The 26,755-nt window shown below is 41.5% G+C and overlaps 1 protein-coding gene across 5 annotated transcripts in view; it reads left to right on the plus strand.

Moving 5' to 3' along the window:
* LOC311265224 (glutamate receptor-interacting protein 2-like) overlaps nt 1-23,429 on the plus strand; it is a 35,982-nt gene extending 12,553 nt beyond the window's left edge. For 3 of the 5 annotated variants that reach the window (XM_084366637.1, XM_084366638.1, XM_084366640.1), the window contains exons 8-24: nt 1,803-1,950; nt 2,036-2,205; nt 5,371-5,499; nt 5,753-5,914; nt 7,503-7,689; nt 12,115-12,260; nt 12,356-12,436; nt 12,756-12,819; nt 13,167-13,312; nt 14,560-14,704; nt 15,113-15,252; nt 16,219-16,404; nt 16,502-16,661; nt 17,785-17,899; nt 18,219-18,443; nt 20,222-20,368; nt 21,336-23,429. In XM_084366637.1, the coding sequence (XP_084222763.1) occupies nt 1,803-1,950; nt 2,036-2,205; nt 5,371-5,499; nt 5,753-5,914; nt 7,503-7,689; nt 12,115-12,260; nt 12,356-12,436; nt 12,756-12,819; nt 13,167-13,312; nt 14,560-14,704; nt 15,113-15,252; nt 16,219-16,404; nt 16,502-16,661; nt 17,785-17,899; nt 18,219-18,443; nt 20,222-20,368; nt 21,336-21,533 (2,549 nt within the window). In that variant the 3' untranslated portion in view covers nt 21,534-23,429. Of the gene's footprint in view, nt 1-1,802; nt 1,951-2,035; nt 2,206-5,370; nt 5,500-5,752; nt 5,915-7,502; nt 7,690-12,114; nt 12,261-12,355; nt 12,437-12,755; nt 12,820-13,166; nt 13,313-14,559; nt 14,705-15,112; nt 15,253-16,218; nt 16,405-16,501; nt 16,662-17,325; nt 17,760-17,784; nt 17,900-18,218; nt 18,444-20,221; nt 20,369-21,335 lie in introns of those variants that run through there. The other 2 variants (XM_084366639.1, XM_084366641.1) reach the window with 2 other exon arrangements.
* The last annotated feature ends 3,326 nt before the right edge of the window (nt 23,430-26,755 follow it).

Consider the following 26,755-nt stretch of genomic DNA (forward strand, 5'->3'; position numbering starts at 1 on the left):
CGAGGGAAAAAGACAGACTGAAATACACAAGGGTAGTGAACAAATGAAACACAGGTGTACACAAAAAAAACACAACAACAACCTATATATTATAGGCAGTATTATTTGGCCACACAGATTTGTATGTTTCTTCAGTTCATTTTGACATCATGGGTCAGTCCTACTGTTGACTGTACAGGACGAATCTAATCTATTTTGAGCCCCTCACCAGTGTGTCAAGAAGAAGTACAATATGCTGCTGAAGACAGGAACTCTCTAACCTCCATTTGGTCACGGTGACTAATTCTCCATAAGATCACAAACTCTGCTCTGCTCTGAGCAAAGTAGGGCAGGTCACTAAGGACAGCTGACACACATTATCTTTTTGTATGTGGGAGTTTAGGATTAAGACCTCCTGCATCCCCGACTGAACAAGTCAGAGGGTTCACTGACGGAAGAAACATTTATTTTAGGACTGAAATTTGGACAAAATACTGATATTATTTTGAAGTTCAAGATCGTGTTTTTTCTCAAATGCTTAAACTCATTGTCTGTAACACTGCTGCAATTCTCAAAACATTACGAGCAATCATGTTACAAACAGCAGCACAACACTCAATTTGTCCTGCAGGTAAAGTTGATAAACTTTTGAAAGTGTCCAACTGAAAAAATCTCTCCCCATCCCTCCAGTTGTCCCTCCAGAGCCACTCCTCCATAACACGCTAACACGCACCACCTGAATACAGACCGCCTCGTAGCTCTTTCGCTGGCTAGCTGGGAGACATGTTAGCGGCTAGCTCGCTACATTCAACACGCTATCTTCGCTTTTATAATCTTATAATACATACATAAAAAAACAACTCTGTTAAATGCCACAGTCATATAAACACAAGCAAATAACCATCACAAACGCACACAAAGCTGTGGGTGTTTGCTTTGTGCTAACTTGGTTAGCTGCTGAACAAAAGGCTGCTGCGTTCTGTTAGCGAACAAAGGTATCTGTGCCATTGCTTTCCGTATCCAACAACCTTCATGTGAAGAAAATCATTGCACATCATCATAGTGAACGATAACAACGAACATGCTTTCATGTCGGTACTCTTTCAAACTAGCGTGTTAGTATTGGGACATTTTGCCTGTGCCACTGGCTCGCTAATAGCTTTAGCAATGCCTCGCCCTGTGGAGACTCTGTAGTGGTGCAGTGAGTCAAAAGTGGCTCATAACTGCATCCAAAAAGGCCTGTCCCTTTTTATTAAGTCAGGAGAGTAAAATGTCAAAGGAACTTTGTCCAAACGACATAGAAGGGTAACAGAAATGTTTCTTTACGTACTGTATGTCTCATCTGTATAAATTCATGCAAACAGTTTAACGGTGTTCACAGGTTTCTCACCATCAATTATCACCTTTTCTGCAGTTCACCCTACATAATTAATTAAAATTAATTATGTAAGGTGAACCTGCTGTACTATCTGGTCACACCATTTTTTTCACATGATAGTTTACCAACTGTAAAATAATTAGCATCCTTAAAGGCAGCATGTCCTCCATCTGTCTGTTTCTCTGAATAAACCACTCCTGTTGTCACTCTGATGTTTGTCAAGACTATACTGAGTAAAAAACATGGAAATGAAAGCTGAAGAGTTGCACCTGTAATCTTTACAACATGTGATATGTTGCGCTAAAACCTGAAGTTACATGTTAGCTGAATCTTTAAGACTCACCTGTTATCAGTTCTTGTGGCATTATGAAAAGCTAGATTAACTACAGAAAAAGCATCCAGCTTTAGATGCATCCAGTGATCTTGTTGCTCTTATCTGTTTCAGAGGCAGTGCAGCAAGCCTCAGGCCCTCTGCTGGTGGAGATCGTGAAAAGTCCCTCAGCCAGCCTGGGGATCAGCCTTACCACAACAATATACAGGAGCAAACAAGTTATCATTATTGACAAGATAAAGCCAGCCAGCGTGGTGGAAAGGTGAATCTTCTCTCTATCATTATACTTCAGCTCCACAGACACAAAAGCTCTACTGACACAATCTGCCTCCGTCTCACTCTCTCAGGTGTGGAGCGCTGCATGTAGGCGACATCCTCCTGTCCATAGACGGGACCGGCACAGAGCACTGCTCGCTGATGGAGGCCACACAGCTGCTGGCCAGCACTGCTGATGTTGTTAAACTGGAGATTCTCCCGGCCAGTCAGAGCAGACTTGCTGTCAGGCCGCAGGACACAGGTAACACTCTGAGGTGACAGAAAAAGACGACAGAGAGATAAGAGAATAGGTATAGTGAAAGAAGACATGGTTTGAGACAAAGCAAGGGACATTAGAGATTATTTAGGGCTGTAGCTGACACATATATTCATGTTGTTGTTTTTTTTATATAAAGAAATACAATGTTTAGCTTTTAAAATGCAGAAAATGTTGAGAAATATGTTTCCAGACCCAGACGTCTTCAAAATCCTTGTTTTTGTCAACTGACCGTCAAAAGAAACAAAGATATTTAGTTTGCAGTTATATACAAAAGAGAAAAACAGCAAGTCTTCGCATTTGAAAAGCTGTAATCAGAGAAAGTATGTTTTAAAAAAAAAACATCCAATCGATTATCACAATTGTTAGAGTTTAATTTTCTGTAGATTTACCAATAGTGGCATTCAAAGCTTTTATTTGTCACATACACAAACAATATGTGTACTTGACATACAGTGTAGCGTGCTCTCAAGGCTGTGCTAAAAGAATAGTAGCAATAAGTAATGATAGTTAAAAAAAAATAAAAATAGAAAGGGTAAAAAAGATACACAAAATACAATCAGTGCAATCAGTGATGAAAAGGACTACTGAATCACTTTAGAGTTCAAGATTTGACATAATAAAAACATATGAGCAGCTTATAAAATAAAACACTGATTAAAGATTAAACCAGAACCAGTGTTTCAACCTTTTGATCTGTCACACTTTAACTAAAACAAGCGTCTGATTGGAGCCCCTCATCACGTCTCTGAGTTGATATCAGTTTTACTAAAACGATATTTCTTCTCCAAGCTTCTCACGTCTTTCAAACTAACCATCTGAGGCCAAATAAGGTAAAATTATCCAATATTTCCCGAATATAAACTAACTGTCCACGGGAGACTTTTTAGCCTTACAGATACTGTATGTCTGTGCAGGTGTAGTGTTGTTGCTCTTTTCAGCCTCCTCTGTTAAACATTATATTAATGTAATCTGAATATTAGTATTAAAATATGTGCATATTGGCCCGGTGTGTAGGTGGGCTGTGCAATTTTTCTTCAGTGAATGTGCAGGGCAGTGCAAAGGACTCACAGAGGTCAACTAATTGACTCATATTTTCAGATGCTACAGGACTTAAATCTTATGAAGAAGTTGTGAGTTCATCGTGGAGAATATACAGTCGCCGGGCTGTAGTTCCAGCATGTTGTCCTCTGCACTGATTGCACTGTGACTGATCTGCTGTTAGCTGTTTTACCTACAGCTGTAAGGAGCCTGGCTGCCTCCCAGCTGTCTTCATCCATGCGCTGTGAATCAGCCTCTGCATGGGTGTGATTGTGTGTGAGTGTGTGTGTGTGTGTGCGCTGCCGGCCACAATCCCTCTGTCTTTGGGTACACACTGGGTCTCTTGTGCATACCAACACACACACACACACACACACACACACACACACACACACACACACACACTCTGACAGGGATCATGTTCGTGCCATGCTCTGTGGGCTTATTTCTGGGTCAGCAGCTGCAGGGTTTCCTTAACATGTGAGCATGGGAGGAATCATACAACATGACAAAGGGTAATAAGCTGCAGTTTAGTCTTCTGTGAGGAGGACACTGAATCCTCTGGATTTTTTTCTTTGTGCATTTTTCCTCTGGCCCAGTCCGCTGTGCTTTACTTTAATTTGCCAAACTTCCATCTGTCTTTTATCCTGATTTTCTGGTGTGTTTTTGGGCAGTGTCAATGCAAGATTAAATCATCTGAAGAAGGCAAAAAAAGGAACACTTTCCAGGATTACTCAGTGATTTAATAACTATAATTATAACTATAATTTAACTGCATTTGCTCATGTTGGCTATTGATCCATCTCAAATCAAACTGCAGCACAGGCGTCACTTCTGTATGAAATTAGAGGCATGTACCAGTTTCTCTTTTTCTTGAATACAGCACCGAGACATTAAGATAAAACCATATTTTCACAGCTTCTTTCCCCCCCCAGGAGAAGACATGATTATAAGATGCAATTTGTCTAATCTCCTGTGGGGATTTAATAAGACTGATACAGTGTGGCCACTAAGAGATTAGGAGGTAATGTTTCAGCGTGGATCGAAAAAACACCATTTCTTGGAGAGCTTCCCCTAGGTGAGCTTAACGTAAGCTGCCAGAGCTTTACAGGTTTTGATTGAGTCCAAAAGAAGCCGGTTCTCTGAAAAGGGCCAGAGGTTTCTCCTGTGTGTAGTCTGATTACATACGGTTGGATTTAACCAGGTTCCCCTGAATATGGCAAGCGCTGCTGCAGTCATGCATGTTTTCCAGCAAATCCTCCATCCATGTGAGCAAGTTGTCGTGGATTAGACCCCTGCAAATGAAGCGGCGAGGATTACTGTCACATGTAACGCTCGCCGACGATTTCAGCTGCATGAAACTGTAAGGGGGAAGTTAATTATTGAGGTGTGTGTCACACAGGAGGAGGTCACTTGTTTCCCTCTGAGTGCTTCACAGATACTGCCTAACAGGGTGACACATGAGGGATGCGATGCCTTTCAGAATTATAAAGAATCTCGTAGGAAGCAGGAAAGGTCACCAAAACTGTTTGTTATCACACAGGATTAAATTAAGACACATTTGGATCAAACTGCCTGCCAATCAGATTCAGAAGCACACACTGCATCATCAGCAATCAAGCTTTCAGCTGCGCCCAATCAAGGTCAAGCCACACGCCTCTATCACTTCCTGCTGAACACAACAACATCATGCCCAGCGGTCAACTGACTCACACTGTTTCTGCACCTTCGGGCTCTTTTGAAAATGAAATCATAAAAATGATCTCCAGTTTGCACTTAGCTTTTTGGAAGCTTGCTCGTAAAAGTAAGATCTTTTTTTTTCCCAGCACTTCCCATTCAAGCAAATTCAGCTCCGTGTGACTAACTGATTCTGTGATGCTCGTCAAAATACATTAAACCACAGGATTTAATCTAGTGTACCATGATGAAAACATTAAATATCAATTACTCTGCTCTGAATTCTCCTCCAGGCGCTGTGCGGCGTGGTTACAAATTTAGACATTGGATTGAAAGCGTGATTTCATGGGTAGAATTTAGAAAAAAACAAGGCTGAAGAGAGGAGTAGATTTTGTTCACCTAATGAATGTGTTTGCCTCCATGCTGCTGCAGTTAAAGTACAGAAGAGCAACCATCATCACTGGGACCAAAGCAGCAACTACTGCCATCCCCCACATGCCAGCCATAGCAAGACATGGAGCAGCCCGAGCCACCCACACAACCAGCAGGACCACTGCAAATGTAAGTTATCACTTGTGACAGCACTGCTGCTGGCGAGACACCATAGCAGGAGCCTTTTCTTCAGCACGTTTGTTAAATCTTTTCCAAGAGGTTTACTCCAACACTGTTACCGCATTTCTGTTTTCTTTGTGCATGTTTTCCGTGAACGTATGCTGCTGCCGGTGCTGTGGATGTGGATAAAATGTCATGCTTGATGTGGTTTGTTCTCCCTGTGCCAGCCTTTTGATACGTGTAGTACTATGTTTCCTTTCAGCTCTGGTGAGTGGTGGCTTCTCCCCTTCCTCCACAGCCACTTCAGGCTTCAGCAGCCAGGGGAGCAACACGCTGCCCTGCCCCATCCCTCCCATCGCCCCCACCAGCCCCCGCAGCTCCACTGGCAGGAGGAGGAACAGGAAGAAGGATCACAAGAGCTCACGTATGACAAAATGCCGGCCTCTTCCCTTTTTGTTTCATATTAAAGGGTCAGTTCAACAAAAATTAGGAAGTTACTTGTTTTCTCAGTCTCCATATTTTGATCACTAAAGCAGGCTAAGCGACGGAAATGCTTCCATGCATATGTCACCATAAACTACAACCTGTATGTGTATCAATGGACATATTAATAAACTAAAAAGGAAAGAAATAAATGTAATAGTTGTTCAAACAACATAATCTACAGTCCTCACCATTGCTGACTTCTTACAGTTTGTATATAGACAATGTCCCTGTTCAGACGAGGTATCAACATGCGTCCTGAGTGATCTGATCACAAGTGGACAGCTCTAAGTACAGGTGTGAACACCTCCGTGACGCATTGAGGACGCATTTGAAATCTCATCACTTGGACAACGTGCGCAGGCGGTCTGGGCCGCATGTGACCACATACTTTCAGCAGTGTGTCACACATGCAGGATCGCCCACTCAACTGACGCAACGACAACAGGCAGAACGGATCACACACTGTCCTTTCAGTGTAGTTCACTGTAATGTCAATGACGTGTTTGGGCTCTGTCACCTGTCTAATGAAGCAGCAGATGTTTGTGAACACACTGTTAACTAACCATTTAACTAGTAACCACAACATCCCTTGAATCCATGAACAAATTGTTTGATTTTAAGAGTTGTGAAGTGAGAAACCTAACAAAGTTTGCGTAAATCATCCACTTCTTCATCCATCATCCGTTCTGAGTTAGGAGAAACTTTATAAACTTTGCCAAACAGTGTCTATGACAATTTCTTAATTATTTAGGTCTTCTTGTTAATTTGGCAAATGTTATACATGAAGATATTTCTTTCTTTGTGTAAAACAGCACTGATTGTTTCAGTAATGTACATGTTTATTTGCATATAGGAAGTGAAGTGAGATAAACTTGGAAGGTGTCTTCCTTCCACGTCCACTGTGTTGGAGTGGCAGCAGCAATCGCAAAACCTGATATGTAAAATTAAAGGTGTCTTCGGGGCCACATAGATTAAAGGTCCAGTGTGTGGGATTTAGTGGCATCTAATGGTGAGGTTACAGATTACAACCAGTAAGAACACCCCTCATCTCTGCCTCTTATATAGGCGGCTGCTAAAATGCTCAGTCTTTAGTGGAAACAATTCTTAGTTTCATGTGAATGTAAACACAAATGAAAACATATTAGTGAATATTACATTTCTGCTGGTAGATCCCTCTAAAACCTAAACATTAGACCTTTAACCTCTGTTTTTTTTAATTGTTTGTAATTTAGGTGAACTGCCCCTTTTTTTCAAATGTTTTGCAGCTCTAGCTGTTGAAACACCTTTCCCCTCCGCTTCGCCCCCTCACTGTGTGAACAGCTTTGACTGATCACTGACGTAAACATGACTGACACAAACTCTGATATGTGTCTCATTGCCTTTGTCGTCTCTGTGGGTGCATGTCTCTTCCCCTTACCCTCCTCCATTTTTTTTTGTCTCCCACAATCCCTCTCTTGCTCTATTTATCTGCCACTTCTCTGCTAATATCTCTCTCTGATGTGTGTCCCCCTCCCTCCTTCCCTCAGTATCTCTGGCGTCCAGTTCTGTCGGCCCAGGGGGGCAGGTTTTTCATGTGGAAACGAGCGAGGTCATCCTGAGGGGGGATCCGCTCACTGGTTTTGGGATCCAGCTGCAGGGGGGTGTCTTTGCCACAGAAACCCTGTCTTCTCCCCCAGTCATCCGCTTTATTGAGCCCGACAGCCCAGCCGAGAGGTAACGCACTGAGACACCTAACATGTAAACTAATGTCATAGGGAGTCACCTTGAACCAGGCGGCCATGGCGCTAATCATTCAGCCACATGTGAAAAGGGCTAATTTTAGCCTGATGTCTCAATGAGTATTTCAGCTGAGGGCAGCCGCATTAGAGCTGAGTTTGTCTCACGCTGCAGTTCACAGATTGAGGGGCAGGACCTATGAAGGGGTCACAAGATGAATTTTACGGGTCACAAGATGATTATAGGCAGAAAAACATGCTGTCTGCTTCAAAGTTAGCCGTGTTTTTTTCAGAGTTTCATCTAATCTTTGCTTTTTTATTACACACGCTAGCGGATCACTGGCTCTAGGGAGGGCAAAGTCAGTCGTTTGGCCCATCACAATTTGGTCCAGACTGGTCAATAACAGTTGCCAGGAAATTTTGTACAGACATTCATTGTCCCCTGAGGATGAATCCAAGGATGTCATGATATTTCCTCTAGCACCACTATGTGGTTGAATTTTATTGTTTGTTTTTTTAGTACAGTGTCTCAACTATTGGATAGGTGGTCATGAAATTTGCTGAACGAAACGTGTAAGTGTCATAATCTTGTGTTTGCATATTTTCTATAATAATCCAAAATCCAATGAAAAATCCCATAGGCTTTTTTTTTTTTGCGGGACCTTCCAGGTAAGCCTACAAAAAGCACTCAAAGCTTTATGGTAAACAGAAGTTTATGATACTTACGAGATAATCTTCACAAGAAAACAAATGTTTTGGATTTTTGAAGCGTTAAGTAAAAAGCTAATGACCAAATCCTGCAGTAGTCTCATCCTGAGCTTTGTAGTGATAATTGATGAATGAACATGATAAAAATTAAACCTGCAGCACATCAGGATGTTGGCATGATGGTATGCTAACATACTGACATTAGCCGTCAGCTTCAAATCTGTAGTGGTAATTAGCAAATGTTAGCATGCCACCATGCTTAATTAAGATAATGAACAACCTGCAAACACAGCAACATGTTGGCATTGTCATTGGGAGCATAGTAGCATGCCGACGTTAACATTTAGCTCAAAGCGCCACCGTGACTAGATATAGCCTCACATAGGTGCTAGCATGATTATAGCCTCGTCTTTTAGTCTTGTTTTACTTAGTTTTTTAAAAAGTTTCGAATAAAAAAAAGGTATAAGGTCTTTGGGACCTGGAAACAACTGGTAGACACATGTATCTAGTAATTGGTCACAAGTATCAATATTTACTTTGTTTTAAAGCGTCACAAGCCAAAAGAAGCTTTAGTTATGAAGTCAATAGACTCAGCAGTAACGTTTGTCTTAGGTTTTTCAGACTAATTTAAGCAGTCATAGATTTATCACACATTATCCATGAGGCATCGATGCAGCCAGTGTTCATTAATGGTGAAAAGCCCTCTATATCGGTTTGTTGTATTGTATTGATCAGGACTACATGTTGCAGTCTAATTAACACACAGCTCCGCTCAGGCCAGCTCGTCGTATCCGTCCTTGTCTTGAAAGATTAATGATGGTGTCTGTGCCGGGGGTCCGGGGCCGTCTCCCCCGGGTCTTGTAACACGATGTAGTCCAGCAGCGGTCGGACAGGAGTGACTCAAGTACAGCATCCGACTATGATGTTGGTGTGTCAGCCTCCACACAAGGTTAATGAGCAGCAGTGGTTAGTGAATTAATATCAGTTGACAGTGCTTCTGTGTTTGCAATTAGGGGTCTGATTTAAATGTGTGATATGTGTGATATCTTTTTTTTTCTTTCCGTGTGTGCGTTTGCTTGTTGAGGTGATTCATGTTTCAAGTTCATGTGAGGTCAGTGAGTCAGTGTGTATATGTCAAGCCCAGAGGATGTATTTCATTTTATACATGACATTTTAAACATTCAGCCTACGTGACATGTGGTGTCACGTAGGCTGAATGTGTCACTCGTCAGAGTCTTTCCACCGAAAGCACAAATACAAAGCTTTGGTGCTGCGCGAGTGGGCATGTTGAAACGGTTAATAGATTTATTGATTAGTTAATAGACAGGAAGTTAATCAGCCAAAATGTTGGTAATTAATTGATGTTCCAAGTTATTTATACAGTTTTTTTCAAATCAATATCTATGAGACAGTGATTCACCTGAGGAACTTTAAAGTTCAAATTTCTGATAGTTTTAATCATATTTTTAACTGTTTTAATTAATTAGCATTTGACTTTGTGTTTGATTACTGAGCTTTCTATTTACCGGGTGTTTCTTTTTTTTTTTTTGTCCATACTAAATCAATGAGGGTAGGCTGAATCAGCAGTTCTCAACCCCTTAGAAAAAGGACGTTGGTGTTCACGCCCCCTCTCCACCCAGCACTGGGACTTTTCACTCACAACACCCTGAAAGTGCCAAGATTTAAAAAAGAGGATGTTTTTGTGTGTGTGTTCATTCAGTACTCATGTGTGCACACACACTTTGACTCTTACAAACACACTCAATCAAATCTATTTTAAGGTAAATTATATCACCAAACAGGCAGTACAATGTAAAAACTATCCCCCAGTCTAAAATATGTTTTATGTTTTTCAGAAATTATGTTGTGACCCCCTTTGGGTCCCGAACCCAAGGTTGAGAACCAATGGGTCTAATTGCAACAACTCATCTCTGTAATATGCAAGACAGTTAGACATCCCATAAACTATTTACTCCAAACAACCCATAAAGTTGTAAAGTAATCTAATAAGTACTCTTAAACAAGTGAAATCTCATGTAAATAAGTCTTTTCAAAATGCTACTTTGAAGGAGCTGTGTAAATGTGAACAGTTAAATCCTTTTAATTCTCAGAAGGTATGTTAGAAATACTGTTTGGCAGATTTTATTATCATCTTTCTTTTTCTTTCTTGTACATCTTTTGTCTCTGACTTGAAATACATCTGTCCACTCCAGTGAATATTATGCACCAAAGGGTTTCTACTGCCTATTGGGCCTATATTGAGATAAAATAAGTCTATATTTAGACACAATCTGAAGGCTATTTGATGTCACTATTTAATAAAACTGCATTCAAGTGTAAATTATTACGGAAGCCCTAAAGGGTCATGCATTCTTACCTTTTATTTCCTCCGTTTTCCCTTGATAACGAGTTAATTTCATTTGTTTTCTCGAGATTTCGAGTTATTATCTCGAAATAACAACTGCCGTTTTACCGAGATAACGGGATAATTTTCTCGAGATGTCGAGATAACGAAACTTTGTTTTCCCAAGATAACAATACAATTAATTCGAGATATCTCGAGATTATCTCGAGAGAGATAACCCCAAATTATCTCGAGATATCTAGAGATTATCTCGAGATATCTTTATATTGCGTTAATAATCTCGAGAGATATCGAGATAATGACTGTGAAATGATAGGCCTGAGATTATGGAGACGCCCGGGACCTCGTAGCTGGTCAGCTATGTAGTTAAGACGACATCAGGCTCACTTAGATTGCGCCACTGATATAGCTGAAGCCTTGCTAACCGTCTTTTTAGATTACGCACACTAATGTGTATATTATCTGTAATAGCAAGGCATAATGCTATTTCAGCCTGTGTCAGGCCATGATTGAAGAGATACTGTATGTGCTGTGATCGATATGCTCCTGCTCCTCTGACATTGCTACACTGAATGATGTTTCCTGCAATGATTTAATATACTACGCTATTGTTTTGTTTTCTCAAGATCTCGAATTAATTATCCTGTTATCTCGGGAAAACGGCAGTTGTTATTTCGAGATAATAACTCGAAATCTCGAGAAAACAAATGAAATTAACTCGTTATCACGGGAAAACGGAGAAAATAAAATGTATGAATGCATGGCCCTTTAGGGCTTCCGTAAATTATATCATACCTTAAAATAAAACATGCAAAAAAATGCACCACCACCAATCCAGAGGCACTTGGCACATCTTCTCTTTCCTCTGCCATTCTGAGTTTCTGATGCCATATTGCAAGATGACAAAGAGATACAGAGGTTATAATTAACTGCAATTGTGGACAAAGCTTTGGGGATCCACCACCAGGTGGTTTGGTTTAAAAATGGCTTCCAAATATCTCTCTGCTGTAGTAGGCACCATGCATGAAAGTTGTTTTCATACATGAGGTCTCTTTTCTCAAAGAGATCTTGATTTCTATTAAATCAAGCCTAACTGACCTGTTTACCTTGGGCTCTGGGAACTTGTGATGTCATTCACCTTCTTCTGACAATTAAAAGATTTGATTGGGTTGAAAAAATAAATATACAGTACTAATCAATGATTATAATAATAGTTGCAGCCCTATTAGAAATGTTATTACCACCTGTGACATTTATACCAAAGGACATTTCTTCTAAATTAATATTTCTTTTATTATTATCATATAAAGGGGTAAAAATGCTTTATCGTGTCTTTTTCTCTGTGTGAAGGTGTGGGCTGCTGCAGGTCGGGGACCGACTGTTGTCCATTAACGGGATCCCGACTGAAGATGGCACTTTGGAGGAAGCCCATCAGCTGCTCAGAGACTCTGCTCTGGCCAACAAGGTCACCGTGGAGATTGAATTTGACGTCGCAGGTATCATAGCAGCAGATAATTTCTCATTGTGAGATGTTGTTACAGTATTTGTACTCTCCTGCTAACATTTACCTTTTACTTTAAATCCCAATCAGAGTCTGTGGTTCCCAGCAGTGGCACCTTCCACGTTAAACTACCCAAGAGAAGAGGAGTGGAGCTGGGGATCACCATCAGCGGTGAGTCTGTCAGCATTGAGACGTACAGCAGGGGGCAGTGTCGCTCAATAATCCTCCACAGACCTGCACACTGTAAATCTCCTTTGAATCAATGTTCTGTGATCCATAAAACGCAGGCGAGGCGAGGGCACATACCTCATTACCCCTGAATAATAGTAACTCGCACCAGTGTTCATCACGACCTTTTCTGCTCCAACTCTGCTCTATAAAAACAAACGGGGAGGCGGAGATGAGGAAGCCGAGTGATTTTTAAGATGTTTGCCCTCATATCACACATCCTAAAATAAAAAACACTGTCATTTCTCTTGTGTTTAATCAGCAAGTAAGAAACCCGGCAAGCCCCTCATCATCTCTGACATCAGGAAAGGAAGCATAGCACACAGGTATGTCCTCTCATCACACACAGCCTTTCAGTTCCGGCGGCGTTGACGGTTCAGGGTGAACTAGTTTCTCTTATGTGGGATTATTCCTGAACAAAATAAAATTGTTTTGTGAATCCACTGTGTAATACACGCCTAATTGGATTGGAGCTATCAAAACTAGATCAGTGGGGCAGAGCAGCTACATTTCAGAAGGGCTCAGTGTTGATTAGGTTGAGGGTGAGGTTACGGTCACCCCCGACGATCCCACTGAGACACCCGGGCTAATAGGATTCTCATACTGAGTCAGGAGATGCAGCTCCCTTGTTTCCTGTTAATAGTTGTGATCCTCTCGCTCTTGTGTCCGGTAGAACAGGCACTCTGGAGCCTGGAGACAGGCTGCTCGCCATCGACAGCGTGCGTCTGGAGAACTGCACCATGGAGGACGCCATGCACGTCCTGCAGCAGGCCGAGGACATGGTCAAACTCCGGATCCAGAAAGACGAGGACAACATTGGTACAATAATGCCTTAAAATGGCAAATATACTACAACCTGTAATATAAGCAGGGAAAGTGGAAAGTAACCAGTAGATTAAAGTACAATTTTGAGGTACTTGAGGTACAGCGCCACTACATTACAGAGGCAGGATTCATGTTTTACTCCACTACATTTATCTGACAGCCAAACTTACCTAGTTATGCTTCTCATCTCATGACCCCTTAGATTTATCTTGTGACCCTTAAGAGGGGAACTGACCCCTAGGTTGGCAACTGTTTGCTTTGTTAAAATTTTTCTCTTGGATAATTGATGAATTATTTGGACCATCTCAATGTCCAAAAGTTGTTACAAATGTCTATTACAGGTTTTCAAAGCCCAAATTTACGTATTCAAATGTCTTGTTTTGTCACCTCACAGTCCAAGCTCCCAATGTATTAAAGGAAAAGTTCAACTTAAAATGAGAATTCAGTAAATATCTACTCGCCTCCATGACAATTGAACGTCAGGTGAAGTTTTATAGTCCACAAAACATTTTCTGGAGCTTCACGGCAAAACAGTGTTGCAGCGTTCTCTTTAACAACTGAAGTCGATGGGGACTTGTTGTAAAACATTAAAAACAACAACACAAAAAAACATAAAATTGCTTCATACAGCTTCATACAGTCTGTTGTAATCCCAAACTGATTTGAAAAGACATAATTTACACCCTTTTTTAAGATGGACTCTTCTGTGTAGCGGCGAAGCTAAAAGCGCTGGTGTGCATCCTGTATGAACTGACGGGCTACACGAGGGTGTAAATAATGTCTCTTCAAATCAATTTGGGATCTCTGGGCTCCAGGAGACTTGGATTATGCCATTTTGTGTTGTTTACGCTTTTAAACAAGTTCCCATCTACTCCAGAAATGCTTCGTGGACTACCAAACCTCACCATGGGGTTGTATAGATTCAATAGGTTTATTAGAAAATGACTGTATTTTCATTTTTGGTTGAACTGTTCCTTTAAGCGTGACATTATAGAAAATTAAGAAAACCTGCAAATCTTATTGTCTCAAACCTAAAACCAGTGAAATGTAGTTTTGAAACTTGAGTTATTGTCTATTGCAATACTTGTACTTGAGTAATACATTGAAGTCTTTATATGAGCAAAGCAGTACAGAGAGAATACAATTAGATGTAAAAAGAGTTAAATAGCTCATATTTGTCCATTTCCATCATAAAGTGTATAATCTTGAGTCTTATGCATGCTGTCTACTGTCCCCCCTAGATGAGTTGGAGATGTCGGGCTCTATAATCTACACAGTGGAGCTGAAGAGATATAACGGACCACTGGGCATCACGATTTCTGGCACAGAGGAGCCCTTTGACCCCATTGTTATTTCCGGCCTCACCAAAAAAGGCCTGGCAGAGAGGTGAGGAGGGCAGGAGGGCAAGAGGTGAGGAGGGCAGGAGGGGAGGAGGGTAGGAGGTGAGGAGGGCAGGAGGTGAGGAGGGCAGGAGAGCAGGGGGCAGGAGGCAGGAGGGCAGGGGGCAGAGGTGAGGTATGACAGGCCGGGAGTTAAGAGAGTTATTTGAGAAAACGGTGACACATCAGGCTGAGGTTAGTCAACGCTGTTATCGGCCTCCTTTGGAAACTTTGTTTTCTCTAAAATAAACAAGACAGCAAACAATGGCTGTCTCGTTTTGTTCTGTAACAAGAAGCCCCTTTGTTTCCATCTCAGTCGGCGCACTGGCAGCCTGACAGGTTTTCCCGGCCTGCCCGCCGGTACTGTCTGGTATACTCTGGTATCTCTGTCTCCTCTGCTCTCCTAACCCTGCAGGACCGGTGCCATCCATATAGGGGACAGAGTCCTCGCCATCAACGGGGTCAGTCTGAAAGGGAAGCCACTGAGCGAGGCCATCCATCTCCTGCAGATGGCCGGGGAGTCCGTCACCCTCAAGATCAAGAAACAAGCCGATCGTATGTTTTTATTTTCCCTCAACTATTTATTTATTTGCGTACATATAAGATTACATAAAACCCACATGATGAAGAGACAAGAGATGTGTCAGGAGAGGTCAAGAAGCCATCTGACTTACGCAACAAACCTTCCCTCCCTCAGAAAAAACACAACAAATGAAAAGTATGTGAATATTTGTTATATGCTGAAAGAAAGTGACGTTTTCTGAAAATGTCCTTTTAATTCCCGAAAGCAGTTTGAAAAAATTGGTGAGGCAAGAATAAGAAAGCAAAACCACAAAAGTCTTAAAAAGGAAAAACAATCATTGAAATGTCTTTTCGCCATTTCATTTTTTTTGTTTCATGACCTCAAACATTATTCGAAACAAGTGGGAGGATTTTTTTTTCTGATTTTGTCTGTAGTGTGTATATATATAGTTTCCATTTCATTCATTCTCTTTTATCTGCTCGTCTATTCTCCTGTGGAGGGATCATCTCACTTATGCCAACATTCAGTTGTTTATTGCCTTCATCCTTCAGTGATCACACATTGTTTTGCTCTTGATCTGAGAAGAAGAGTGAGGAAGAACTTCAAATAAATAACTTTATGTATATTTTAAAAAGGAACAAAGCACTTGTACATGAGTGGGGGAAAAGAGAAGAGAGAGAGAAAATGAGCAGTTAAAAAACACAAAAAAAACAAGCGGGTTGATTTAGCTTTTTACGCTACAATCCCAATACGCTACACTTTATTGTGCCCTTAGGGAAAACTTGGGCTAAGTGCAGACAGTTGTCATACCACTAATTAACCTTCAGTGACCACATGCATACATTGTATGTACATGCAAGTGTCGTTAGTAAAACAAACAAATAAAAATAACATATTGCACAACTTCAGACGACATATTCTGAAGCATAAAGTGATTTAAAAATAAGAGTGCATTTCTTTCTTGTTTAATGCTGACTTTTCTTGCTTTTCATTCCCAGAGTCGGACGGTCACCACAGAACAGAGGACAGAGAAGCCGGGTTTTTAAGTGACACCGAGGACGACCTGACAGACTTCCAGAAGACCAGCAAACACTCGGAGGTCTACTCTGCCACTGTGCCCAGTATAGACTCTGCGATGAGCTCCTGGGATAGCTCAGGGTTTGACGCAGGCTACGGTAGCCAAGGTGAGGTCGACTGTCACTGTACACGTTCTCTCTGTCTAAAAACAACCCATTTCCTGTGTTGCTTCTAATGAGGTCAGTGGATTTTCTTGATTTTCAGGGACATATCTTCACAAAGCGTCCGATCTATTGCTCAATCCGAACGAGTGGCGACGTACAAAGCACAGGAACCAAACCAGCTCCAGCTCCGCAGGTCTGCTCCACCACTCAGCGCTGTATGATGGGAGATTTACTGAGGATGAGTGGGAAAAATTACCTGGGTAAGGGCACACGTCTGCAGTCTCCTTCCTGTCAACATCTCGTTTCATGTCAGTGCAGCTTTAAGTGTCTTTCGCAGTAAAGGGCATATTTAATTTAGATCATATTCTGTCCACAAGCAGTGGTGGAAACTAACTATGTTTATTCAAGAACTGAATACTAGTGTAGACTATCAAGGTACTTAGTATTTCAATTTTCTGTTACTTTATACTTTCACGTTACAGTATTTCCCCCTGAAATTCAGAAAATATATTCAGAAAAACAGATCATTAAACATTAAACCATAACAAGTGGTTTCCAGCCTCCTTGTTACTCTTTCTGTGCACTCTGAATTAAAGTGAAACATCACACTGAGTAGCCACCTATTATAAACTCATTAGTTACTAAAAACTTTATCAATAGTTGATGTGTGAGTTTGATTAATGAGTTTTTACTAGGAGTTCAGAGTTAGTTCCCTAATAACAAACCAGATACAGCAGTAATTATTTGTAATTGTACTTTTGTACTTTTTCCACCACTGTGTATCAGTAAAAGCTTCTGTGATTTTCTTTTCGTCTTCTTTGGGTTCATTGACAAAAGGCAAACTGAATTATTTTCTCTTCATCTTGTGTTGTATGCTGTCATGTTTTGTGCTTTTCCAAACTGTCCTCTTCTCTTCTTTCTCAGGTATTCTCTTTCTCATCTGCTTTACTAACTGCCCACGAGCTCTTTGGTGTTTCACATAGATGCATCTTTTTCTGTCACCCCCCTTGTCCACACCAAAAAACGTTCTCCTCAGAAAGCACCTAAAGCGCCCAAGGATACATCAGCCTTATCTGTCTCTTCACACTTCTTTTTTTTTTTTTCCTGAACTTTTGTGTCACATGCTTTCAATTTTCTTTTTGGCCGACGTTGCTTTTGTAAAATTGAAAAAAAAAAAAAACTCTTTTAAAAAGGCTTTGTCTAATCTAGCGGACTCGTCAGCCTTTGAGCTGCCACAAGTGGGAGAATTTACGGTAAACCCTCAATGTGAGAGATTTTCCAAAGGAACTCTCCAGCACGCAGCGAAAAAACTGCATTTCCCACGCTGCACCGGCCTCGAGACCACAGGGCTGCTCTCATGTTCTGGTTCCTGCGTTGTCATAGATTCGTCAGCCCCCCTCGTTGCCAGGGCACCCTGAACCAGGAAGACAGCTTCTGGTCCCAGGCTCTGCAGGACCTCGAGACCTGCGGCCAGTCGGAGATTCTCAGGGAGCTGGAGGTAGGCCCGCCCCGCCTGTCATCTCCACCCCGACATCCTCCTCCATCTGCTTTGTCCTGCTCATGTATTCATAAATGGGTGTCAGCCTAAGTGACTGTGCCAGATGAAGCATTATGATAATCACCAGAGTGTGTAATCAGTTATTAAATCTGACAGGCCCGGCACCTGCTGCCACACTGACCGGCTTCTGCCTTGGCCTGTAATCAGGCTCTGTGTTCATGAGAGGTTAAATGTTTGTGTGTTCCAGTGGAAGTCTTTATTTAAGTTTTAACCCATAGTGGTCTAATAATCCCTGTGATTTTTGTGATTTATTTTTCAGGCATCCATGACAGGTAGCGCTCTTAGTCTGTACCTGGAGGAGACGAAGACCAACGAAGACTCAATGTTTCCTTCTGAAATCAGTCCCATTAAAAGCGAGCGACTCCGTGGCGAGTCTAAGAGCAAAAGCAACCTGAACGTGTCGATTAGAGGAAGGGACGTACTGTCGCCGGGCAAAGGGGACGCCCCTGATCTTGTGTCCCCTACCCCCCTGGCGCTGCACAAGGTAGCTCCACATTACAATAAACAGTTTTAAAGCAAACAATAAAAATTCACATGATAACGCTTTACAGTCAACAAATTACGGTGTAAATATTTAGTACATGAGGCGTACCAATGAAATACATACTAGGTACCCACAGGTGGGTATAAAGTAAACAGTACAGGGAACAAAGGGGTCCATAAAAGGATATAACACTGAAACTGCGTTACTGTTCCTCCAGTATTTTATCGTTTTAAAAAGTAAATACAAATAAACACGTTTTTAGATATGTGTAAAGCCGCAACCCTCTCCCCACTCTAAGTACTCCATATATTTGAATAAATAAATAAATAACTTTTTCCCTTTTATAATTCATCAAAACCTTTCTATGCAGTAGAAAGATGTAAATACTTTTGAAATTGAAAACTCTAGTGATTCAAAACTGGCTAAAATTGGGCAAAGTTCCTGGTTAAAGAAGATTTAATATTTGTGTCTGTCTGAAGTGTTTTCAGGAGAAAATGTGATCACTGATCAGTCAGCTGCACTAACAGCTTGATGAACCAGGTATAAACAACAGCGTCCTGAGGGAATCCGCCCATTATAATTATTATAAGTTTATACCTGCGTGCCTCCTTTACGTGACTCCCTGTGCCTGTCGGTACGGTGTAACTGGACCCAGTGGACACCTGGCCAGTCAGGACTTGCAGTGTGTACGTCAAAAACACACAACACTCATTAAACTTTACCTTATCAGCTGCACATGCTGTGACCCCGGACTGCCTGCATACTTGTTTGGTGTCATCTGTGCATCTCGCTGTGCTGCGTTTGACTGACTGGGCTGAGGCTCAGGCAGTATTAACAGACAGCATCACAGTCCTGCAGCGTGGAAATTAACCGTGTTTAGAGTTGACACATCTGACATGATATCATGGAAAGTCATCACAAGTCCCCCCCATAAAGCTGTTTCTTGTTATGGGTAAACCTGCTGACCTTGTTATATTAGTGCAGGTCTAATTCAAAGGAGAAACAAGAGACACACCAGCGTATGTCTGTGGAAACAGTAACTGTTTAGTATATAACGAAGGTAACGGTGGAAACAAGAAGACACCTGTACAGCACCGTGACAGCAGCAACGATTACTGCGAAAGTTTGTCTGTAAAAATACCTTGTACATTTTTTATGTTATAGATTATCATAGCTTCATTATTTTCATCTGGGTGCTGAATTTAAAGGAATAATACCACTTTTTTCTTAAAAAACAGAGCTACAAGGCTCTTTACACACATGAAAATGTCACAAGGAAGTTCAACAGCGGCAATTACAACAACAATAGAATGAATTAAACACATTGTGTCCTGTCAATGACCCTGCAGCTTTTATCTTAGCTTAGCTTAGCTTAGCATACACTCTGGGAGGTCACTGCGCATGCGGAAAAATAAACAAGATGCAACATGTTGATTTGTGAGTCAGGCTTGTGATTTCTTCCTGCTTCTAGGAAACCCCCAGGAAGAGTGCCAGGCTGTGAAGCCAAGTAGTGGCGAAACTGTGTAATTAAAAATAAATAAATAAATAAATAAAAGGCACATGATGCACTGGTGCCCAAAAAACTTTATTCCATAAGCTTGCATTGTGAAAGAAGCTGCTGTAAAAACTGTGGATAATTGACTCGTTTGACTATAATGAGTGAAGCCATTCAGCTTTGTACTAAGTTGCTTGAGCAGCGTCGAAGTCTCTAGCTGCATAATCATGAATACATTGTGCTGTCGACCTCTGTGTAACTGTGAGGTTCCCTGTATTTGCAGGTGACCATAAGGAAGGACCATGACAGCCGTGACTATGGTTTCAGCGTATCTGACGGGCTCCTGGAGAAAGGGGTTTTTGTCAACATGATCCGCCCAGATGGCCCCGCTGACCTGGCAGGGTTAAAACCTTTCGACCGCATTCTTCAGGTACTGTGAAGTTGTGTTTAAAGAAACTCTACATTTTGGGAAATTTGCTTATCGGACTAGAGTTAGATGAGAGGATAAATACATAAAGACTGAAAGCTAGGGAAAACAATCTTTATGCTGAGCTAGCAGTCTCTTAGCTTTATCTGGAAATATACTTTCTTGATTCAGCGAGTTAGACAAATGTATTCATAGCACTCTCATGTCTATCTATTAAATATGAAGCTACACCCAGGAGACGGTTTGTTAATTTAGCATGACAACTGAAAACAAAAGTAAGCAGCTAGCATACTCTTGTGAATTCTGTGTAACCCGTCTCTGTTCAGGCTACATTTAAAAATAATGCTCTTTTTGTTCCAGTCTTCTATCTTCTATGAAGTTGTTTTTTGTTTTTGTTTTTTAAATAGGTTCCTCACTCAGCTTTTAAAGGGTAACTAATTTTACACATTAAAGTGTTTTTACAGGTCTTGGGGAGTGCTGCTGCAAATGTGAAAACAAGTAGTATAAAGCCTTTTGTGGCTCCAGAGGAAGCTGCATGTAATCTGATAAATTGCCTCCAGTGATTACTCCAGTCACTCAGCGGCTAAGTTGCATTGTGGGTAAAAAGCAGTCCACTGATCTATCATCACAATTATAACTGTATCATCGCCTTTTTTATACCATGTATTCTTCTTCCTTTTTAAAACCCGGCACTACATTACCCACAATGCAACTGAGCCACTGAGTGACGTCACTGGAGGTAGTTTATCAGAGTAGATGCAGCTTCCTCTGGAGCCACAAAAGGCTTTATAGTGCTTTCATTCATATATGCAGTAGTACTCCCCAAGACCTGTATGACCTTTCTTATTGAATTTCACTCTTGCTCGTAAAGCAATAAGCTAATTTCCCAGAATGTCAAACTATTCCTGTTCGATAAATATGAATGTAGCAACATGTTGACTGCATTATTTCATTGATTGTGATCTTCCAGGTGAACCGTGTCAGGACCAGAGACTTGGACTGTTGTCTAACTGTGCCCCTAATTATAGAGGCAGGAGACTGCCTGGACTTGGTCATTAGCAGGAATCCGTTGGCAGCAGGAGACACCGGGCTGCCCGACGACTGTGACGACCCCTCAAACTCACTGTTCTGCTTTCCAGAGCGCAGGACCAACAGCATCGCCCTGTGACCAAGGATAGACACAAGCTTTTTGAACACGCTGCAGCGCCGGGACCTCACACACGTCACGTGACGCACAGCTTTTCTGTTTGTCACATTGTACCTCTGAGACAGACCTTCACACTCATGTTCAGCACGCAGAGCATCCAAAAACAGTCACTCTCACCGCCTGAAAGCATCTCTCACTCACAAAGTTACAAGTACATGTGTTCACTAATGCCAGTTTTAGTCACTGTGTTCACATGATGCAGTTCAGAGGAGGCTCTGGCTTCAGGGCAGGCCCCCCCCCCCTCCCTCACGTCCCAGCCGCTTCCCTCTCCAGAGGCAAAGCCACATGCAGGGTTATATAACAGGGAAGTCATAGCATCTGACTGAGCCAGGATGTCAACACACACGCCTCGGCTCTGGAGAGAGTCAAATGCTGCACACACACACTGCATATATTTACTATCCTTTGCTTTAACGAGCTTCTTGCTCCACCGAAAGAACATTTACCCAATCGTGTCTTTCTTTTTACTTTACACGAAATACGCACATGCTTTACGTTAAACACACACTGACACACACACACAAGGTGTTAATGGACTCAAGGTTCAAGCCACATTGTGCATATTTGAGTTATTTCAGCCAGAAGTTGGCTCACTGCCCTCGTTTCCAGCCTCTCCTCCACACTGCCTGCCCTACAGAAGGGACAGTGCCTCCAAATAGACAGAAATGCTCTTTGCTACTTGCCAAGTATCATGAACTTATTTTAAAGCCCCCTTATATCGTAATACCAGGAATGCTTGTGAAGACACTCTAACCTTTCTGTTTTAAAGTGGGTGTCCCTTGATGGATGAATGGTTTCTGAATGGTTCCAGAGAGACTCCAGTGTTCAGAGATAATGTTGCAATTTGAATTTTGATTCTTGACGACTCAGCCACGTGTTTTAGATGTTTTCAGTTTCACATTCTGCACGTTTCTTTTTACAGCTGCATTCGCACGTAACACATGTTCAGATCTCCCTTTCACTTCATCACGTTTTAATTTCACCGTGTTTCTGCTTGTGGCATTGCACCAGAATGACTTATAGGTTGGTTTGTGGTCCATCACTGATGTTTCCTTAAGTGAATCTTATCCTTTCCCAAAACAGAGGATGAAATGCCTTTCAGTTTTCAGTGATGAATGATTTTGTTGTCACTTTCACATCTGACTGGATTTGATTCATAAGTTTTACTCCTCTCTGCAGAAGCTGTGTTTGCTGACAGTATCTATAAGCATGTTAGGCATGCATACGATTTGTTCTGTGCCATAAACTAAAACGACATTGGAGTAATCTGTTTGCTCCAACAGGATCTTCGTGAGAGTGTTCCCTTTTTTATCACGATTTCACAAAAATCTGGCCTGTTGATCCAGCTGCCTCTCTGGAATTAAGAAACGTGATTCATGTACGTCAGGCTGATGTGAAGGTAGTTGCTCTGTCCTGTTTAGAGCAGCCTTACAGACTGATTCATCCTTGGGACAGTGACTTTGTTCAATCTGATTTCAGTCATGTGTTATATTAAATGTCATGTTGTATACAGAGGCCTATTTTTAAGGTTTATATTATTTTATTGTATTGTATCTTTATTGTACTGTATAATGTACCATGGTATGCAGTGCTTTATTTTTTTATTTACAGTACATGCACATACAGTATAGTATCTTCATGTAAGCTGTGATGCTGAATGTGGCTGCACATTTTTTTTTTTTTTTTGGTTTATTTCCACATCCTGAACATGTCAGGAATCATTTTGAAGGAACTTGAAAGATTTATTGGATATCATTTTATTTTTGTTATTTAATTTATTATATATTAAGAAATTTATTTCTTTTTATCAGAATAAAGTTATGAAACCCGGTTGACTTGGCTCTGGTTTCCAAACAGTGTGTTTAATTGTGTGTTTAATTTAGCTCCCATCATCATCATCATGCACACTGACCCGAAAGTCTATGAACAAACAGATTTTATGTAGGTCAGTTGGTCAACCGCTTTGATCCGGACTGAAATATCCCAGAAACTGTTCAATGGATTGCATTGAAATTTGATTCAGACATTCATGTTTCACTCGAGCTGAATTGTCCTGACTTTGGTGATCAGCTGACTCTTCATCTAGCACCACCAGCAGACCTTTGTTTATTTAATGACCAAACTTGCACAACTGGTACCCATCAACCCCAGTTGTACTTTGTGTTTAATTGGCAAATGTTCGCATAACTAACATAACACTAACGGCTAACATGCTCAACCATGCTGGTACACATTGTACCTGCTTAAAGCAACAGCATGCAAGTTTTTAACCTCGAAATATCAGCTTCAAAATCATGTTGATTGTACAGTGTCTCATAATAGGGTGAATGGTGTCTCTGTCTCAGCCATTCACCCACTTTCTGCACTATGTAACTTCAGTGAGAGGGTAGGCTCACAGCGTTACATACATGTTTACTTATAGCATAACATTGTTATGACGTAATGAGTTTTGTTTGTAGTTGGCACCTACATTGCATCTGACAAGTTCTTACAGACCTGAGATCTGTATTTACGACAGTGGCGTTGCACTCAGAAACTGCAGGGGCCGCCAAATTGCACAAAAAAAACTAATACATAAACATAAAGTTGCTTTAACGTCAACATTTAAACCTTGTCATTAGGCTCGTCTCATTTCTCTATTTTGTTCCTCCTTGTCTCCTCCGTCCTGACTGTGAACCAGAAATTTCAGGTTTCCGTATTCCTAAAATGCATCCCCAGGGCCCCAAAGATTGGCCGTCAGCCAGTGAGCGTCTATAGCCCTAGTTTTTGCAGTATGTCCAGCATTGTTGGCACTAGTTGACCGTTGTCAGTGGATTTTCGGCCAGCTGACCAAGTAGAAGTAGTAGTAGTAGAAGTAGTAAAGAGCAAGAGAGGAGAAACAGAAAAAGGGAAAGCTTGTAGTATCCATGATTTCACCCACGTGTGGTTTCTCTTTATTCTTCACCTCCACCTCTTCGCCCGTGGCATATACATATTCTCAGTTAGAAGTGGCATTATTAGTTAGAGTGTTGTCAGAAAACGCTGCTTTATCGTAACAATGGTTTGTACATCTGTAGCCCTGAGTCTTCTGGTTTCCATTTTTGAACGGCAGATACAGACTACCGCTACCTGGTACAAGCTAGCTGGTTGTCTTTGTAGTCTTTGCGGTGGGCTCAAGTGTAGCTTTTTGGCCAAGATACTGAACAGGAGACTCAAGTCAGCCTTCGCGTCAGCTTACACGTCTCTCATTTGACTCTTCACAGAAACGTATCTGCGTGCTCAGATAACGTCATTTCACAAAGTGCTGTCCAATTTCCATGAAGTGTTTGAAACGTTGCTTCCACCTGCACTAAATCACTTTAGTTGATCATCCAGGTGACGCAAATGAAAATCTTTGGGGGTTCAGTGCCTCAAGGACTTAGAGAGGACAGTAGGACACCAGAGACATGCCCAAATAAGCCAGTCCCATCTTTGTGGGCCAGGGGTCAATGCAGTTACCACCTGCCGGGGGCCGTTAGATTGATGGTGGGATGGACACCCTGAAAAATTTAGGGCAGTGTCAATGCCAATAAACCGTTGCAGATAGTGGGGAGCGATCTGAGTCGGGTGGTGTAATGGGTATAATAGGCTCGATGGAGGACGTTGTAAAACATATAGAGCGCTATTTCAAGGTTGGAACCGAAATGACTTTTATGCATAAGATTTGTACATGTACTTACTGAAAATAGACTGGTGAAGGCAGAAAGTGGAGAACAGTTACATGATCACATTTACCGCTCCCAGTCCAAAACTACAGGAAACAATAGTCAGCAATGTTGGATTACTGGGTTAGGTCCTTTGAAATGAATTTCTCTAAACCGGACAAGAGAAGGCTGTGAGGCCGTGCACACACCACCAAGTGCTTGTAGTTAAGTCATCTTGAAATGTAAGAGCTGACACGATGTCCAGCTTGGCGGCTTTCCTGCTGGCCTGTGTGTCTATGAAGACAAGATGAGATGATGTTGTGCTGAAATTCAGTCTCTAAATCATCTGAACGATGCTACATCTCCTTTTAGCAAACAGATCTTTTAATGTGCAGTCATGATTATTATGATTAGCATTCAATGATTCAGTAACACTTAATAATACAGCCCAGGATTTACAGCGTAGTCTAGTTGTATGAATCAAGTACAATAAAATACCAACTGGTGATTAATTGTAGGTACAGTGGAAAGTACTTGATACTTACATTACAGGTTACAGTATTGCTTTAAACAAGCTTTGAGGTCTTCTGTGAGTTTGTGATGCCACATCTGTGTCGTCACCGTCGTCAGCCACGCTCCCAGCACAGCTGCGGTTGAAGAAAACACCAACAGAGCTGATGTGGAACATGGTGGGCGGTCCTTGTTCAGGCTTGTGAGAGCTGTCCAATCAAAGTAGAGTGGGCATTCCGGAAGGGGGGTCTTAAAGAGACAGGCACTAAAACAGATTTTTCCGACAGAGGGTGAATAGAGGTGCTGCAGCAATGGACAGTATGAGGGAAGTGTGTTGTGTGAGTGTTTCAAAGCAAATAAACATTTTCTACTAGACACCCACGAAAATGAGCATAAAAGACCAAATTCAGACAGCAGCCATTTTCCTCTGAAGTCATGCTCAGGGTGGGAAGCTCGAATGCTGGGATAATGTTATGCTGCTGCCTTCTAAGTTGGAAGTCATATAAACATAGGGAATCAGACAAATTGTTATCATATCACCACTTGAATTATGGCCTCATGTCCCATAGGATTCTTTACTTTTATTGTATTTTCAGTTGCCGATCAATCAGGAAGTGGTCAAATGACAATGATTTGTGAGATTCCCTACGCTTATAGGACCTGCAACCTGGAACACGGCAGTACAACATTTGAGTTTCCCACCCTGAGCCTGATCTCGGAGGATGATGGCAGCTGTTTGATAATGGTCTACATAGGACCTTTAACAGGTTAAACTCTAGCCCACTGCATGGGTAATTTAGCCAACCAGTTTAAGTTGTTTGTATAGACTACACAGTTGGTGCTTTCCCTAAAATGACCAGTTGTTTTTCCCTTAGTCCCCAAAGTGTTTTTTTTCCCACTGTACAGTTCCAGTACCAGTAGTTTTGTATTGGTACCAGTATCATATAATGAAAATACAGTCTTTTATAGGCCATATTGTAATGTTTCATGTAACATGTCAATCATGTCATT

This window comes from Pagrus pagrus (assembly GCF_965226575.1).
Source record: "Pagrus pagrus genome assembly, chromosome: 11".
NCBI lineage: Eukaryota > Metazoa > Chordata > Actinopteri > Spariformes > Sparidae > Pagrus > Pagrus pagrus.